The sequence below is a fragment of the Equus caballus genome, chromosome 12, assembly GCF_041296265.1.
Source record: "Equus caballus isolate H_3958 breed thoroughbred chromosome 12, TB-T2T, whole genome shotgun sequence".
Lineage (NCBI taxonomy): Eukaryota > Metazoa > Chordata > Mammalia > Perissodactyla > Equidae > Equus > Equus caballus.
Window position 1 is genome coordinate 17,863,453 of NC_091695.1, and position 19,130 is coordinate 17,882,582.

At 40.7% G+C, this 19,130-nt stretch overlaps 1 protein-coding gene across 1 annotated transcript in view; it reads left to right on the forward strand.

Annotated features, from left to right (window-relative positions):
• Nucleotides 1-19,130, forward strand: part of LOC138916957 (uncharacterized) — a 66,264-nt gene that overhangs the window by 32,100 nt on the left and 15,034 nt on the right. The window contains exons 5-6 of the mRNA XM_070230545.1: nucleotides 486-563; nucleotides 3,813-3,957. Coding sequence (XP_070086646.1) covers nucleotides 486-563; nucleotides 3,813-3,957 — 223 coding nt within the window. The remainder of the gene's footprint in view (nucleotides 1-485; nucleotides 564-3,812; nucleotides 3,958-19,130) is intronic.

Below are 19,130 nucleotides of genomic sequence, written 5' to 3' on the forward strand. Positions count from 1 at the left end.
ATGTAGAAGTTCCCTTTTGGAAACATGAAAATGGAATAAGGGCTCCCCACAGCATGGTTCCTTCTTCCTAAAAGAATGAAATTTGTTCAGTCTCTCTCAAGTTTGTTTGTTTGCTTTTTCTTTTTGAAGAAGATTAGCCCTGAGCTAACATCTGCTCCCAATCCTCTTTTTGCTGAGGAAGACTGGCCCTGAGCTAACATCTGTGCCCATCTTCCTCCACTTTATATGCGGGACGCCTACTACAGCATGGCTTGACAAGTAGTGCTATGTCTGCACATGGGATCCAAGCCAGTAAACCCCGGGCCGCCAAAGCAGAGTGTAGGAACTGAACCGCTGTGCCACCAGGCCTGCCCCTGTTTTTGTTTTTCTTTTTTACTCTAGTTTATTTTGTTTTCTGTTTGTTTGCCCAAAGGTCATTTGTTTTCTTGTCCTTGTATATTTTCAGATTTCAGAGTGTAATGATTTTGGTTTTTCCTCTCTTCTAGCACCAGCAGACATTTTTGAATCAGCTGAGAGAAATTACTGGGATCAACGATGCCCAGATACTACAGCAAGCTTTGAAGGTATGGCCTCTGTTTTATGACCTACAGTTGTGTTACTCCCTCATCTCTACTGCCTGCCGTATTTGAAAGTTGAGTTTTTTAGTTATACTGTGTGGTAGTAGTAGAGATATAGGAAAGAACTTGTATAAAGTAAGAGCCTTAGCTAACATATACTGCAATTTTGAGCATGTTAGCTTCCAGCATACCTTGGAGTGACAGATGACTTCTCTCCATAGGAAACACTTTTCATGCAAAATAGGGGGATGTGAATCCAATTGCTAATGGCTGGTTTTACTCAAGAACCGTGATTTTAGAGTTTAAATAGGTGCAGAGGGTGCGGGAGAGTAGAGAGAGGAGGAGGAGGGAGAAATAGAAAATTAATAGAGAGTCAAAAGCTTACATTTTTTCCTTCCAAGAAGGAGAAATAGAAACTGGCTAACATTCAAGTAATTTACCTTAAGAACATTCAACATCAAACTTTTAAGTATATGCAACAGATAAGATGCATCATTTTGTTGTATCTTATGAAGTACTCTCATTTCCACACAGAGGCACTCACATGAGTTAAATCACATGGGTATGCACATGGAAAAGATCAAGCGAGTGAAAGATGTTCAAGAACTATATATATATATATATATATATATATATAGCTACAAAGGCTAGCAGTGAGAGCCTTTTTCCACTGTAGGCATACACACAGCTTTAATCCTTTGGAATTTGCTCCATGAGACAAAATTATGTAATTTTTGATGTTGACACAAAAGTTCTTCATTTGTGTCTGGAAGCAATTTATCTTTTAGGTGAGTGTAATCATAATCCTCATAATAGTAGTGATAACAACTAGCACTTAGTAAGCACTTACAGTACTAGGTGCTATTCCTAATAACTCCATGGGGTATTATTTTCATCCCTTTTTAAAAGATAAGGAAACAGAGGTTAAAGTGACTTGATCAAGATCACACAGCTAGTATGTGGAGGAGTTTGAAATAGAAACCAAGTGGCCTGATCCCAGAGCATCACACTTAATTTCTGCTTTCACTAGAGGCTTTGCTTCGTTTTGGCCTCATCAGGACAGTGATGAAGCAGTACTGTTTAGAGCATTAATGCAGGGTTTATGAAGCCACTGTAAGCATTTAGGGAGGAAACAAAAGTGTCGTATGTCAGTTGATATGATGATGTTTAGATGATTGCCAGTCCTTTTTTTTTTTTTTTAAAGATTTCATTTTTCCTTTTTCTCCCCAAAGCCCCCCGGTACATAGTTGTGTATTTTTAGTTGTGGGTCCATCTAGTTGTGGCATGTGGGATGCTGCCTCAGCATGGCTTGATGAGCGGTGCCATGTCTGCGCCCAGGATCCGAACCAGCAAAACCCTGGGCTGCCAAAGTGGAGCACGCGAACTCAACCACTCGACCGGCCCCACTAGTCCTTTCTTTATTGTGATAAATATGACTAAATCATGTCTATTTTCAGAATGTGCTTTTTCCATTCTGTGTCAGTGAGTGTGACACTACACTCGGTACCTTGTCAGGGCACTTTTCTTTTTCTTGACTTGGGAAACATGTAGAATATGTTTAATTAAATAAATGCAAAGAATTAATCAAATTAATTCTTGTCCACATTTCCTTTGAGGTAAGCTGTATGACCTTAGTTTTTTTTTTAACTTTCATTTCGGTTCTCAGTAGCTGGAAGTGAAAACAGTGTACTTAAACCTTAATTGTTGCCCGGTATAAATTTGTAAGAGGTTTATTAATGAGTTGAGTCTCTCAGTAAAATACTGATATGGAGTCTACTTTTGGGAACCACATGTCGTTGATTGATTTCAGCACTTTTATTTATTTTGAGCATCTATTTTTAGCTTCGCAAAGTAAGTGACCTTCTCGTTGTGTAAGTCCCTGTTGTAGTCAGCTAATTATTATATGAGGTAGTCTGTGAAGAGTACTTGGCACATGTTTTGGCACCTATTACTGCTCAGTAAATCTTAGCCGTTGTTATTGCAAGTTGTTTTACTATAGTTTACTTATCTAACTATGGGATATGTTATACCTGTATTTTGGATGAGTCATTTGAGAATCTTACAGTGGTTGTGACAGATAACAAAGGTGAAAGCAGTGGTGCTTTTCCAACTGTACTCTTACTTTATCTCTTCAGCAGCTCCTAGAGTTGGAGTCGAGGTGGGTTGGGGACTTCATTCTTCTAGTTGTTCACTCCTCAAATCTTGGAATCATTCTAATCTTTCTCCTTCTATCACCCCTGACATTTACTATGATAGCAAATAATAGACTCTCTGCCCTTTCTCTCCTATAGTCTCAACACACAGCCAGAATGATCCTTTTAAAATGTAAGTCATACCAGGTCATTTCTAGGCAGAACCCTCGACTGGCTTCCTATTACACTCGTATCCTAAAATTCTTAAGGCCTACACAGTCTTAATGTGTTCTGGCCTTGTGTCACAGAGATAACTCCATTATTAATACCTGGATTTCCTAATGTTGTTTCAACTAGCTGTCATAGAGCTAGTGTTATATTTATTGTTAACTGGACAGAAAATATAGAGATATAACTGGGCAGGTCTCTTATTATTTTACTGTTTCAAAAATTCTTAGTTTTTTAGCAGCTACTTCCTTCTAAATTAACTTTAGAATTTTGTCCAGGTATGCTTTTGATGAGAACTACATAAAATTTATATTTAATTTGGGCAGGATTGTTATCTTGACAGTATTGAGTATTTCTGTCTAGGAGTTCTTTGTGTTTCTCCATACTGTCAAGCTTCAGAACATTTTGCTATTTTCTTCCTATAAGTCTTTGACATTTGCTTGTTAAGTTTGCCTTTAGGTATGTGTTCAGCACCCATTTTAAAGGGAATACCTTTTTTTGTTCTTATTTGCAGAAGCACTGTTTTAAATATTCATTTTTCATCCTTGTATATGGCAAGTTCCAGAAAACATGTTTTAGTTTGTTCATTTGTTTAGAAGTACAAGTTTGTGATTGGCTTTTGTTAAGCAGATAGGAAAGTAATGGAAAACTGAGAAATTAGTTATAGAGTTGATTTTTACGTTATATTAGTAGTTTTAATTAATAGAGAAAGGAATTACCATTGATATAGTGTTCTTTGTTTATGATGAATTTATACTATAAAATCAGAATGATTTTGAATCTGAAAATGATTTTTGCTTTGAGAATTAGTTGTTATGGAAAAGCTTACATAAATCATGTGAGAATGTACAGAGTTATTCCAAAATATTTGATGTTCTGTTCTTGATCTTTGAAGGATAGCAATGGAAACTTGGAGTTGGCAGTGGCTTTCCTCACTGCGAAGAATGCCAAGACCCCTCAGCAGGAGGAGACAACTTACTACCAAACCGCGCTTCCTGGCTGTGATAGATACATCAGTGTGGGAAGCCAAGCAGATGCGAGTAAGTTTACTTCTTTCTTAATATTTTGACAGGAATGTAATGAAAAATTTTCCTTGGGGATATATTAATTTTGTTGAAGCAGAGGTAAAGGACAAAAAAAAAGACTACTTTAACCTTGGTTCTTCTTAGTGTATTTGAAGGGAGCATGTTTTAATTAGCTGCATTATATTTTTTTCCAGATTGTATTTCATTGGTATATCCTTTCATAGAGCACCTCATGGAGTATTCATTGTTTTGAAATATGGAACAGCTACAGTGTTACTCATTAAAGAAACAAAAATTTCTAGAATTTTAAATGGGCAAAATCATTTGTTTTATGGATTTTAAGTGTTGGTAGAGGCTTAGTATTATTTTTGAAGATAAAGTAGTATTTTTAATTACTGATAGCTTTACCATTTAGTAGAATTTCCCTTCTTTCAATCCCTGCCCCTCCCCAAAATAAAGATTTTGGAGAAAGGTTTATTACCATGTAACAAAATAAGCACACACACGCATGCGCACACACAGGTACATATGGAAAATTTTATGGACTAATTTTTATTCATAACATGAATACTTTGTGCTTATATAGCACTGAGTTTTTCAAAATACATTCAGTTACCTCCATATCTCATTGTGGTGTAACTGTATTATATAAAATGTAGGTATTTATTTTTATGCATTCTCAATTAGAGAAGTTTGATTACTAACTTGTATTGGAAGAGAATTTCTGATTTTGTTTATAGACTTTCTCAAAGTTAGGAAATAACCAGGAAGAACCCATTCACATAGATGTTTATAGCTATTAATTAGCATTAAATACTGTTTAATGTTGGTTGATTTCAAGTTTTCAGGATAATCTTAGTATTTTTGCTCTACAAATGATCTTATGTCGGCTAAGCCTGGAATACTCCTACTTCACACAGATAATAGGTGATAATCGGGAGAAGTTTTATGTGTGTAAGACAGACCCAGTTGCTGTGTCCAAGTTGAAGACACACTGTGGCTTGACTCCTGTCTGCATCTCTGACTTCGTTTTCTACTGTTTTGTTCTTTTCTCTTTACACTGTGATGACGCAGAATGGCTTGAAGTTCTCATCCACCCAGTGCTATTTAATTTCTTTTGTCTTTATGCTTGCTTTTCCTTCGAAGGAATCCCTTCTAGCCTTTACCCCCAGCCTAATTTCTTCTGGCGTTGTAGGATTTAGCTCAGGAGCTAATGGCTCTAGAATGTTTCCCCTGGCCTCTAGTTTGGACCAAGTGCTTTTCCAGCACCCAGAGCATACCTGTGTCTTAATGAGTACTGTGTTATTTTAAAATTATTTGCTTGTGCCTTTCTTGCTTACCAAACATGAAGCCTAACAGGGCAAGAGACTATTGATGTTCCCATGATCATATTAGAATGTCATAGTTTCTCAAAAAGTGTTTGTTGAGTTATTTTTGATAATATGTGTAAAAACGCCATCCCCAGAGGCCCACCTCTGAAGACAATTTGGTGGACTGGACCGTCCTCAGGGCCACCTTGGGAAGCTTATACTGAAGATGGCAGGGCCACATGAGGAAAGGAGCCCTGTTCACCGTGTCACCCCAGGAGAGTCACTTCCACCCAGGAACACTTGGATTGAATGAGGACATATTGTCTCAACCAAAATCCATAAAATGTTAAGATTGCCAGTTCATATTGATGACTCTTGAGTTGTTTGGATTGGAATCCTGGTCTCTTAGTTCATACCTTTAGGGACACCCTTCAGTCTTTGCCCTTGCTTGTCCCCAGTGACCAACCAGAAGGACAGAGGGAGCCTCAGACTAGGAAGATTGGGGAGCTGTGTGGGCAGTCCCAGGCATCCCTGCACAGGAGGAAACTTGAAAACAGGAGGAGAGTGGGCCTCACCCAGGGATGGCCCCCACCACTTGCTCTTGTGCACAGAAAGGGACATGGCCTGGCCCTGCTTTGTCCCCTAGGTGTGCTGTAGGGCCAGGTGGGCCTCGACTGGCAGAGCCAGGCTGCCATCAGCCCTGTGGACCTCCCCCAGTGCCTGGAGAAGTGAGACCCCTTCTACTTTCAGAGCTCACTTAGGGGTCTGTTTCCTAGACCCTAGCTGGCCTCCCCTCCCCCAACAAACTGACACACCCTGGTTCCAGCCACCTGTTTACTTTGGAGATGGAACACTCCTCAGGGTTCCGAGCGGTCAGTTGTGGCCCACAGGGCACTGGCACTCAGAGGCACAGCTGCGGAGCTCTCCCCAGCCATGGAGGGCCTGCTGCCTGCCATCGCGTCTGCTTTCCAGCTGATCCTGAGGCACCTGTGGTGTGCTCTGCTGGTGATTTCGGAAAGCTTGAGCCAGAGGCCAGGTCTCCCTGCGTTCCACTGGGAGGTCCTGGTATGTACTGTGGTGGTGGCTTTGATAGTCAAGACAGGACATATTTTCAGAAGAGGGAAGTCTCCAGGCGAAAGGTGTCCTGCCTGCAGTGAAGTCAGTGGAGAATGTGGGGAGAATACAGGACCTGAGAACCGAGCCGTGGAAGCCCTTCAGTGCCCTCGGGTGGAGGCCAGTCCTCTCCCGTTACGAACCTTGTGCTTGGCAGCGATGAATACAATCCTGAGCACATCAGCACTTCAGGACACTGTCGACCTTCTGGAAAAGGCTTTGAAGAGCCTGCCTGTTAAAGTCTCCAAAGCAACTGATGAAGAGGAACATCAGGAAAGAGCCAGATGGTTGCAGCAACAAAAGCAAATTGAGGAAGAGCTTCCAGGAGAAATCCTCTCCCTCCAAACCGAGGAAGCAACTTTGCAGCACGAAAACACCAAGCTTGAAGGTGAGATTCAGCAGCTGAAGCTCAAACTTCAAAATCTGCATGAGCTACATGATGAAGAAGTTGGGCCACTTTACAGAAGATTCTTTGAGGAGGAAAGGGTCTGCTCCGAGTTGAAGAAGAAGCTCCTCAACGTGTGCTGGGAGATGAACTCCACGTACCAGCTTCGCAACCTCTACAAGAAGATGGCTGAAGACCTGGCCCAAGAAGTGAAGACGTGCACTTCCTACTATCACAAGGAGAACCTCTTCCAGATGCAAAGAGCCAAAGAAAGCTGGAGGGCAGCCGTGGTGGCGGAGAGAAAGCTCGAGGAGCTAAGAAGACAAAACGAGCACAACAGGCAAAGGCTGGCCATGTTGGAGGCCTCGTTCCAGCCTTTGCCAAGAGGCAATTTTCCTCCAGCTGCTCCTCCCACGGTCCCCAGAGGCCCAGAAGTGTGGGGGATCCCCTGGGCCGGTAGGACCCCCCCAGGAAGGAGGATGGCCCTGCCATGAGGCCTCAGGGGCCTGGGGTCACCTGCAGATTGGACTCAGCATCCACAGCAGCTGGGCCTTCAGCACCCCAGCCACAGCAGGACATCTGCACAGGTGTTCTCTTTTCAAAGGAATTTTGATTTTTTCTGTTTTTAGTTTAGCTCCTATTACTTACTTACTTATTCTTATTCAACTAGATAAAGCATTCTAATGTGTAAGATATTTTTTCAAATAAAGTTTCATTTAATACATTGCTTATCAATTGCATTCTCTGTCCTTGGACCCTCTAGAATAAGACAGTATAAGGATTGAGTTTAGATTTAAATGAAAGGTCACTATTCATTAAGCCATCATTAGAGTAGGACATAGAGATGTAGAAAACAATAAAGACTGTTTCTGTGTGCCCTGAGCCCTTATTAGGAATCTGCGAAGTGACAGTATTTGCCTGAATGAATTGGATTGTTAGTAAAAACCAATGGAAAAGCAGGAAAAAAAAAAAGACTTCAACATACTCCCGTTCACATTTCATAATGTTTTGATTTATTCCTAAATTTATAGATTAATTTAGAGGGTAATTTTAGATAATTTGCACTCTGTTTTTTGTTCTGTAATTTTTCAAATCTTTGTTGTATTGTTTAAGATAGTGTTTCTTGCCAAAACATTTCTCAATGTTTTGCAGTCCATTTTATGCAGTTTTTCCTTGGTGGCAATCACACATGCACCCACACCCACACACACAGACACGCACAAACTACAGTACAGATGTAGAATACTTTGTTATGTCAGTACCTAAGGAAAATGTAAAATTAAGAGATTCAATTTTGAAAAATTATTTAAAATAAATAAAAGAAAAAGATCATGCAATCCACCGCGATGTACACAAAAGAATCCTAAGTCCTGTACACAGAAAAGGAGAGGTGCCTGATGTACCCGACAAAATTCCCACTACAAACACTTCACCCCAATGGTGCAGATGAAGAGACTGAGATGCAGCCGTTTCCGGAGCTGAGACAGGGACGAGGGAAGGGCCAGGGATGTGGGGCTCCCAGGGGCCAGCGAGAGGGAAGCTGTTCCCAGCCCTGGGCTGGAGGGAGGAGGGGAAGTGGTGTCCTCTGGGCCTGTGAGGGGCTGTCAGGGGAACAGGGAAAACTGCCCCTGCCCTCTGCCCTCCTGTCGTCCCACCTCCTGCTGAAGCCTAGGAGCCTCCCAGAGGCCTGGGCAGTGCAGGCAGAGGAGTCAGCCCGGGCACAGAGGCGGCCAGAGAGGGGCCCCGAAGGAATCTGGAGAGTGACCAGCACACTGGACTCTGCTGAATCCGAAGTGCGAGCGTGTTATTGCCTTCCTTCCCATCCATTCATTGTTACACTTGGAGCTTCTGTGATGTCTTCTGCGCTGTTCCAGGTGTTGGGGATGCAGCGATGCATGAAAGAAAACAGCCCGATGAGGACTGGGGGCCCCAGAGCTTACATTCTACTGAGGGGCAAGGTTAGATCATAAAGAGCAAGAGACGAAGGAGGGAAATACGTGCTCTACAGACGATTCCTATAGGGGGATGGTAAGGGCGGTGACAGGCTAACACTCAGTGGGTGACATTTATGCTGAGATGAAAGGTAATAGGAATTAGCCTGGGAGGTCATGGGCAGAATGTTCCAGGCAGACAGAACAGGAAGTATAGAGACCTGAGAGGTGGCTTCTGGGGCAGCGGAAATAGGACTGAGATGAGGGGGAGGGAAGGTGGGCAGGGACCAGGGCCCACTGCATAGATGTCTCTGTAGTGCAGGGGAGTGACACCAGGGAAGGGTGTAGACCTGGGGAGGAGACAGAGGGTGGATGGGGGTATACTGTGATGTGCTATCTACATAGATCTCTGTGGCTTCGAGACAGTGGAATGTGGGGTGCGGGAAGAGGGGGCAGCGTTTTGGTGAGGGGCCTCACAGGGGTCTGCAGGGAGCCCTGGGGCTGGCACTGGGGTGGTCATCACAGAGGTGGAGGAGCAGGACTGATGGGGCTGTGTTTGACTGTTGTGGGGTCTGAGAAGAGGAATGAAGGAGGACTCAGAACTTTTATGATCACACGTATATTCTCTGCGGTACTTTAAGAAAATCATAGTAAAATCTTTGCAGGGAAATCCGGAAAAAAAATCAGCTGTGTGTGGATGTAGTACACTGAGTGAAAAGCTTTTTTCGAAGGAATAGAGAGGGGAGTAGTCATGTCCATTTGGACGTCCATGAGGTTTCGACCATCCATGAAGGCCCTGGGGATCAGAGGGTCTCACCTCTTAGGCGCTCCTACAACAGGGGCTCCCAGGGCAGCTCCAGGAGGGGCTCGAGGGCAGGGTGAGAGTTCCCAAGGTTGATGCGTCCACTGCCTTAGTGGAGCCGATATGATGCTACTCGTGGAGATGCCAAGATGAACACTCAATGGCCTGCAGCAGAGCGCAGAGCCAGTGGAAGAGAAAGACTCACGGACTATAAATGCTCATGGAGGTGGCGTGTGCACCCGCTGCTGGCGCTGTGCCCGGCTCTCGAACTGTCCCTGCAACAGGTTGGGTGTTGGATGGGAGGTCAGGGAGGGTCTCTGGAGGACGTGGTCCTGAGCTGAATGCTGAAGGAGAAGGAGAAGTTATCCACGGTGCTTTGCACACTTTCAGGGGCATATGAATCACTTGAAGATCTCGTTACAAAGCGGATCGTAATTCATAAGGTCCTGGGTGGGCCCGAGTCCCTGCACTGCTCCCAAGTGATGTCCATGCTGGGAATCCACATAGAATAACAAGGATCTTGAGATGAATGAGAGGAAAAGTGTAGGGAAGATAAAGAGGACAGTGCCATTTCTGGTCAGGGTTCTGCGCAGACACAGACAGGAAGGTGCAAACAGCCTGGCAGAGCAGATGTACAACTTCTGCAGGAAATCTGCTCCCAATTATCCTCTCAAATGCTGCTAACTACATGGACGGATTCTGTCCCAAGTACACGACCTGTTTCAGAGGAGCATGAGGAACCACAGACTTTGGGTCGCTCTTGAGGAAGCCAGCCACGGAAGACTTGCTTTAGCTTCAGAATGCTCTAGTCAGTCCACAGCCCCCCATGTCCCCTCGCTTTCAGCCCAGACCTGGAAACCCCTCTTGACCTGTCCTTTTTCCTCACCGTCTACATCCAATGCATCAGGCAGTCCATAGATATTTCCCTCAAACTCCCTCTGTTCTCTTCTCTCCATCTCTGCCACCACCCTCCAGTATAAACCACCACTCTCTCTCTTCCCTGGGTCACTGTCACTCTGCTGACCGTCCTTCCTACTGGGCCCAGGTCACCATGCTTCCTCCCATCGACCTCCTCTCGGCAGACACAGCAGACTCTTTAACCCATGACCTGGGCAGGGCCAGAACAAAGCCAGGCTTGGACGTGTCTGACCAAGGTGGGGGTGACTCCTGCTCTCACCCCCATGTCTCCTGCCTCTGGGTCACAGATGGCAAGGGTGGGCTCACATCCCACTGCTGTCTGGACAGCTCTGTTGGTGCTTGTTTTGTCCCTGGCATGTTTTGGATAGCTCCCCTTTACACTCATAAAATGGCTCCAGTTACGACAAGAAATTAGTCACAAAACTAATACCTTGCACGAGTTCAAACTTTTCCAAATAGTAGGGCAACATTTTAAAAAATATATAAGCTCATGAGAAAAATAGACAACATGATTTGAATCCAAATCTAAATGCAGCCTCGGACAGTTGAAGAATCATCACTATTTTGTCAATTTAGCCAGAGTGAGGACATCACGTTTTTGGTTCAGATGATTTCACATTCCTTCTTCCAGGCCAAATAGAAGCCATCTTTGTTTTGAGAAGCTCACAGTAAGAACTGAATGATATCAGGGATAACATAACACCAAATAGGTTGGATTAAAGTCAAGGCCTTTCCAACTTATTGAGGAACCAGAAGGGACTGCTCTTGAAAATCTTTTTGCAAGAGTCCAAGTAATGTAGATTTCAAAGATTGAAATCATCTTGTGAATTATAGATAAATAACGCCTATGTTTGTTCGACTCAGTTACAAGCACGTTTTGTGGGGATGTAAGAGATTGAGTCACAAGGTAGAAGGTAAATACATGAAGTTGCTATACCCAGAAAAGGGCTCCTAGAAAGACAACACAAAGAGAAAGACAGCACAGTAGTGATCTCTTTGTGCTGGGGCTCCTCCCTGCCAGGCTCTGATTCAGTGGCTCTTGGGTGGGGCCCAGACATCTGTATTTTAAATATATTAAATATGAATTAGTATCCTGGTTAGAAGCACACCACATTTTATTGATAAAGAAACCACAACAGCAAGCAATCTGCTCAGTATGACAATTAATTGAGATAAACCAGAAACTCCATTTCTCTACCATTTCTTTCAAGTGGAATATAAAATTACTTAGTGGATATTTTTCAAGAGCTACACACACATACACACCCACGGTGAAAAGATGCTCAACATCATTAGCTATCAGGGAAATGCAAATCAAAACTACAATGAGGTATCACCTCACTCCCGTCAGAATGGCTATAATTAACAAGACAGGAAACAACAAATGTTGGAGAGGATGTGGAGAGATGGGAACCCTCCTACACTGCTGATGGGAGTGCAAACTGGTGCAACCACTATGGAAAGCAGTATGGAGTATCCTCAGAAAATTAAGGATAGATCTACCATATGATCCAGCTATTCCACTGCTGGGTATTTATCCAAAGAACTTGAAAACACAAAGGCATAAAGATACTTGCACCCCTGTGTTCATTGCGGCATTATACACAATAGCCAAGACTTGGAAGCAACCTAGGTGCCCATCAAGGGACGAATGGATAAAGAAGACGTGGTATTTATACACGATGGAATACTGCTCAGCCATTTGTGACAACATGGGTGGACCTTGAGGGTATTATGCTGAGTGAAATAAGTCAGAGGGAGAAAGTCAAATACCATATGATCTCACTCATAAGTAGAAGATAAAAATGACAAAAAAAAACAAAACACATAGCATTGGAGATTGGACTGGTGGTTACCATTGGGGAAGCGGGGAAGGGGGAGGGCAAAAGGGGTGATTAGGCTCACATGTGAGGAGATGCACTATAATTAGTGTTCGGGTGGTGAACATGATGTAATGTATCCAGAATTTGAAATATGATGTACATCCGAAAAAAATAAAAAGAAAAAAACAGAATTAAATAATTTGGATAGTGTGTTCATAAAGTTGCTTTGAGATTATTGAGGAAAACTGTTGTAGAAATATAATGTGGTTATTTCATTATAATAATATTAGTATCAAACTGGGAAAAAGTAGCCGATGAATAACAATAATTCTTTTCCAGTTAACAAATTTGTACCCTATTTTATCAAGTTCTAAGAAGTACAGCTGCCTTTTGGAGATAGTCTTGATCCAGCATTTAAATTTGGCAGTGTCATAATAGTGTTTCATGGTTTAAAACTGAGAAAGTAAGGAGATGTCATGCATTTAGCAGATTCTTTAAATTATTATGCTATATTGCTGATAAGAAATGAAATCTTTCATGTATTTTTAATTCTTGAAAGGAGTGGTAAAACGTGGGAAGGAAAGATGTATATTCAGGCACAGGCCTCCTTTGAAAACACTACCTGCGCGCTGAAGGCATGTGGAGTATTGGAGTGATCAGAGTCTGAGGAAGTTTTCAAGGCAATGTTCTAGATACAAAAACTCTTTTTGAACATTTTCTTAACTTTATGTGAAATATATTTTTATTTGAAAGTTGACCATGGCTTAACTAATTCTTCAAATATGGCAGGAGTTTTTATTTTTTTTAATTCCTTGTTTTCTTTTTTAAGTAAAAAGTCTATTACAGACAGGACTATAGCATAGACAGAGCCTGGCTAATTTTAAGTGTGTCATCTATTGGTTGTAGTACTGACAAAACATCTGTATTTTGACGTGAAAGTCTCTAATGCTAAATACATATGATTACTTGTATAAGCTAGAATATAACTGTTTATGACTGGGCGTCTCTTTTAGAAGGAATAAAATACATGTGTTTTTAATGACTAGAAAAATTTAGCTTTTAAACTAAAATATCCCATAGAAGTTAGATTTGGGGCTTGTGGGGAAATTTTCATTTATTCATACCTGGGTACATCAGAAGATAAAGTAAATTATGTCACTTGATTTGAAGAACATATATTTTTGAACCTTCACTTAATATTCAAGAAGTTGTTACATTTTCACTAGTTAGTAGGACAATGATTGGCCTTTAGTGCATTTTCACCTTGCATTTTTGAGAGAAAAAAAGAAACATTTCAAGGAAAGCTTGTATTCTGTATCATAGAGAATTAAGAAGTGGTGTACCTGGTGTTTGATATTGTTTTGGTAACATTCTATACTGTAATTTAATACTCTGTTGAATTCTGGGAAAAAGCCCAAATCATTTAGAGTATTAACAACACTTTTAGGTACTTTTTTTCATTACTTGGATTTCCTGTCCAGATTGGATATTGTGAATTGTCAGATGAGTGCCTCCCACCTCCAGCTTAAATTGGAAATAAAATTGTGTTGGAGTTTGGCAGTAAAAAATGCAAATGCAAGGAGGTAGCAATGCAGGATACTAAGATATCGTAGGTGAACTTAATAGTCAGAGGAGAGATTCTTCGAAGTTTTTGTGTGATGGCAAACTCTGTCATAGACATGACCATACCAGGCTTTTGCCCACTTGAAATTAAATAGTAATATTCTTTCTTTCATGATCATTAAATTCTTTTGAACTTTTTTAAAACAGGAGAAAAACAGTATATGCCCACCAGAACGAGATGTGCTACAATTGAGCAATCAAAGAATGGATCGAAAGATAAGAGGGATTTGGGTAGGTAATTTTAGCACAGAAAATAATGCCACATATTGGCTTAAGTTTTAGAGAAATTGATATAACACATTGGAATAAGTGTTAAGTGTTACCAATTTAGAATCAGTTTATTTGGTAAGGATTGCATAGAAAGTGAGAAAAATGTTGAAGTTCTGTCCTAGAACTCTGCTCTTAGTGATGTTGCTTGGCCAGCCTAAAAGTGATTTAAAGGACAAGTGACAGATCCAGGTCTAGTGCTCTCATCTCTGCTGAGGGCAGATCATGTATGTTCAGCAGTTTAGGAGTTTATTAACTGAACCCTGGTATTTTTCCCACCCCCCACATTTGTTAAACAAGTAACTTCAGATAGAAAAAAATTAATGCCATGAAAGTTAAATCTCTTTTTCCGTAGAGATTTCTAATGTATAAAACTGTTTTGATGATTCACTGAAAGTTAAGGTTAAGCTTAAAAATGAGATTCTACAATGCTCTGAAAGTTACTTGTAAATGATTGCATGCAATTAGGCTTACATTCTATTACAATGTTCTGTAGAATGACTTGTATAACTTTGTGAGTTTTCTTTAATTTTAGGGAAGAAGGGTAGCCATGGACCTTTGTACTTTTTGTTGACTCATATAGAATGTTAACTTTAATTTTTTTTCACAATTTTAGTTTGAAAACATAGTAAAGTTGATGACAAAATTCCCAAATGGCTCCTTTGCTATTCACTTTCCCTTCTTACCAATGCTGCCATTATAATTTTTAGCAGGAATTATTAAAAACAGAACAAGACCATTTGGAGCTGAGCTGTTCAACATAGTTGCCAACGGGCACATGTGACAACTTAGATTTAAATATAAATTAAAATTAAATAATATTAAAATTCAGTTCCTATGTTGCACTAGACACATTTTAAATGCTCAGTAGTAGGCAGATGTGGCTAGTGGTCACCCTACTGGACAGCGCAGATAATAGTACATTTCCATCATCATAGAAAGTTCTAGTGGAGAGCACTGTTTTAGAGAATCTGAGTTCCGCAGTAAGAAGATTAGAAAAGTAGGAACATCTTAAGAGAGCTGACTGAGGGCAGAGGAGGATGGGAGAGTCAGGTAGGAAACACAATTTACATTATTTATGTCTTCTTGATTTTAAGTATTCTTTTAACGTGATACCTTATTCTATTTGTCCTTTGACTTACTAGAAAAAATTTTATATGGATAAAGCCTATGTTCTTAAGTCTTCTAGTTAGTGCCACTATGAAGATGACTCACTAATTTTTATCTCTATTCCATAGTCTAGATATCAACCTTTATTTGCTTAACAAATATTTATTGATTGCCTAATATGTATTAGATAGGTTTTTAGGCCATTAGAAAAAACACAAAGTGTCAGTTTACATAGGGGGAAGACAGACAGTAAGCAATAAATAAATAATGTCAGGCAGTGGTAAGTTCATGAAGAACAAGAGAGCAAGGTCAAGGGACAGATGGTGACAGGGGTGCGGTTGTAGGTCAGGCATGGGATATGCTATTTTAGATAGAGGATCTGTCAGGGAATGTTTCTTGGATGAGGTCACATTTATACAGATACCTGAGTGAAGTGAGGGAGGGAAGCGCGTGGATGTCTGAGGGAAATGCATCCCAGGCTGGGGCCTCCAGGCAGGAGTATATTTGGCTCAGGAGATGAATAGGGAGGACGTCACTGTGGCTGAAGCAGAATGAGTGAGGGCGAGAATGGTAGTATTCTCCCTTCTCAGCTCCTGCTGACCATCCCTATGTTCGTATTTGCCTTTCTCTCTTAAGGGCATCCCCATCCTTCTGGGGACCCAGTGATTTTATTTTGTATTAAAGGTTTTGTTTTTTTTACTGCTCTTCCTAATCTCCCAAGACAGCCATTTAGTCTGCAGTTCTATGAGTTTTTGTCTGCGTACTTTTCCTTTAGTTGCTCCTGCCCTGATACATATTCTTACTACAACTCTTCTCCAACTGTTGTTCAACACTTAACCTCCTCACTCCCAAAACAGAGTTCTTTCTGCTCATATCATTCCCCTGCCTAGAGATCTTCGCTGGTGGTAAATATAAATGTGGTTATATAAAAAAGTGTTTCACCTATGCCTAGGCTTATGTAAATGAGGAAAGCAAGGAAAATCACTTTCTTCTAAAGTCAAAATCTCTGCATATATTGTAGTTCAATTAGATTATGGGCTAAGTGGATTTCTTTTGAACTAACTTGGAAGGCTTTTGTCATTTCATACACTGTCTTCATGGGAAAATGAGTTATGAGTTGTAAACAATGCATACAGTTAAAGTCTACTTCATTGACCAGTTGATGATTGCCTGTATTTCGGATTTAGCAGAAAAATGTTTGGTAGTTGGTATTTAAGTTTTACTCAAATGCTAACTCTTTGGAATGTACAAGATTTTTTTAGGTTGAGTGTTATGTTTTGGTATATATACTTGTGACCTTACAGAGCAAATGTTTTAATTTGAGCAGTCTTGAACATGTTGAAGATTCCTGTTCATAGGCTTTTGTAATGTGTGATTTTCTACACTGGTATCCAACTAACACTAACATGCTTGTGCCCTTGAGTTGTGTTCACACTAATACTAGAGGGAGGGTTGGTTAAAACAAAGTTTGAGTGTTTTGCCAAGGTCCTCGCTTGGTACAGATATAAAAATATTTATAATACTTTGATATTTGGATGGGATTTTTACATAGGCTAAACTTTTATTTAGTTTGGCCAATTAGAAATTGTTTACACCAAGTTTATTCTATGTTCCTTTTTGAGTGTGAGCGTATAAGAAAATCACAGAGGGCTAGTTTTCATTGTGAAATTGATAGTTCATTACGTGTTTTTGGAAATCATTCCCCTAACTCCAGAAAAAGAAGAAATTCAGGTTTTACCATTCCAGTGAAATAACATTTTATTTTCTTAATATCTGGTTTTAAAATCTTATCTGTATTTAGTATGCGAGTAAGTTATAATAGTCTTTCACGATTGCTGTATTGTTCTAAAATATCTTCTGGAAAGAAGAGGATTTATGGAGTAATGGGAACATCCTGGAAAAAATTATGATAATTATAGTGAAGCTACAAATAATAAATAAACTTTCTCCACTGCTTAAAGGAAAAAGTCTCAGCTTTTCAGTTAAGGACCAATAACTTCTCGCCAACCAACCTTTCTAGCATCAAAGGCTACTATTGCTTGTTTCTTCCTCTGCCCTCACTCAATACTTCTGACACCAGATATGTGAGTTTTTACCCCACACCCGACCAATTTTCTGATACCAGCTGAGTGTCCTGCAATTCAGTTCAATTCTGACACTACCTGGAGTTGGTATCGGATCCCACAGGTTAAGGGCTCAGTTGCACACAACTGCCTCCACCTAAGATGCCAGTTACAAGTAATGGGTTCCCAGGTTACTCACACTTCTCTCTGACTGGGCTACAAATTGAGGTTCCCATGACCCCCTCCTCAAGTTTGATAATTTGTTACAGTCGCTCACAGAGCTCAGGGAAACACATTCACCCGTTTATTATATAGTAAAGAATATGATAACGGATACAGATGGATAGCCAGATGAAGAGATGCATAGGGCAAGGTCTGGAAGGGTCCTGAGTGCAGGAGCCTCCGTCTCATGGATTTGGGGTACGCCACCCTCCCACCATGTGGATATGTCACTAACGCAGGAGCTCTCGGAGCCCTGTACTTCAGGGATTTCTATGGAGACTTCATCAGGTGGGCTTGATTGATTATTAATTTAATTTCCAGCCTCTCTCTCCTTCCCGGAGGATGGGAGATGAGGCTCAAAGTTCCAAGCTTCTAATCATGGTTTGGTTTTTCTGGTGATCGGTGCCCACCCTGAAGCTATACAGGAGGCCACCAAGAGTCATCTCATTAGAGCAAAAGATGCTCCTATCACCCAGGAAGTTCCAAGTGATTTAGAAGCTCTGTGTCAGGATCCAGGGTCAAAGACTGAAGATGCTAGAAGCGTCTTTATGGCTTACCTTGCTCTTTGAATGGATTGTTTACCTATGCATGATTTTGTAATACTGTGCATTGGTAATTTGGAAAAGATTTCCTTCCAAGTCTTGGAAGAACGTCTGCATCATAAAACAGTCAATGTCACCTGATTTCACCAGAAATCCTTTAAGTATTGGGGAAATATCAAGCTCATAATGGTAGAAACAAGTTTTCCAAAATTCTGATTTTTGCTTGAAAATTCTGTGTTAGTCATTGTCAACAAATGCTGTCATTCATTTTCCCTCATGTGACAGGTTCACTTTATTTTCAAGAAAACATCTGTCAAATACTCAAGTCTGCATAATCATAGTTTGTGGTTTGTCAGTTGTTCTTTCAAGTAAAAATAGTGTTCCATGAAAAAAAATCAGTTCAGTTTGCAACTCAAGCGTTGCACTTGTGTTTTTTCTTTAGCAACAGTGTGCTTTGGATATACAGCAGAAGTACTGTGCATACTTATTTGTCATGTAGAATTAAAAGAAAATTTAAATCAGTATTTGAGATTTAATAAAATTGATTTTTCCCTTTTTATCAAGGACTTAAGAGAAACTGGCTTTTTCTGTTTTGAGTAACGAGTGCGCCTATTTGTGAGTAATAACAATGAATTGCTCACACAACTTGGTGCCACTGCCTTGATTTGTGTGCTAAGATGCAGCAGTTTAATGCATTGTTGTCTTGTATCATCAGTGCCAATATGACCACGGTAGAAAAGGCAGATGACACCTTAGTACTATTATGAGAATATATTTTACTTAAGGACCTCCTTTCCCTCCTAGGGCCATAGGGGATCCCTGAGGATCCATGGACTCCACTTGGAGAACTGCTACTATGGAGGAAAGCCACTGGATTTAATAGAAGACTTAAATTTGAAGTCTCGCCGCCATTTTTTATTCTTCTGATGATATACTTCATTTCTCACAATGTCAGTTATCTGTCTCTTGTATCAGATAGAGTTAAAAATATCTTGCCTTGTGTTTTGCTTTTGTGTTGCTTGAGTTACAATTGATAAATTATGAAAAAGCTCTAAGTTTAAGTTGTTGCTATTTCTGAG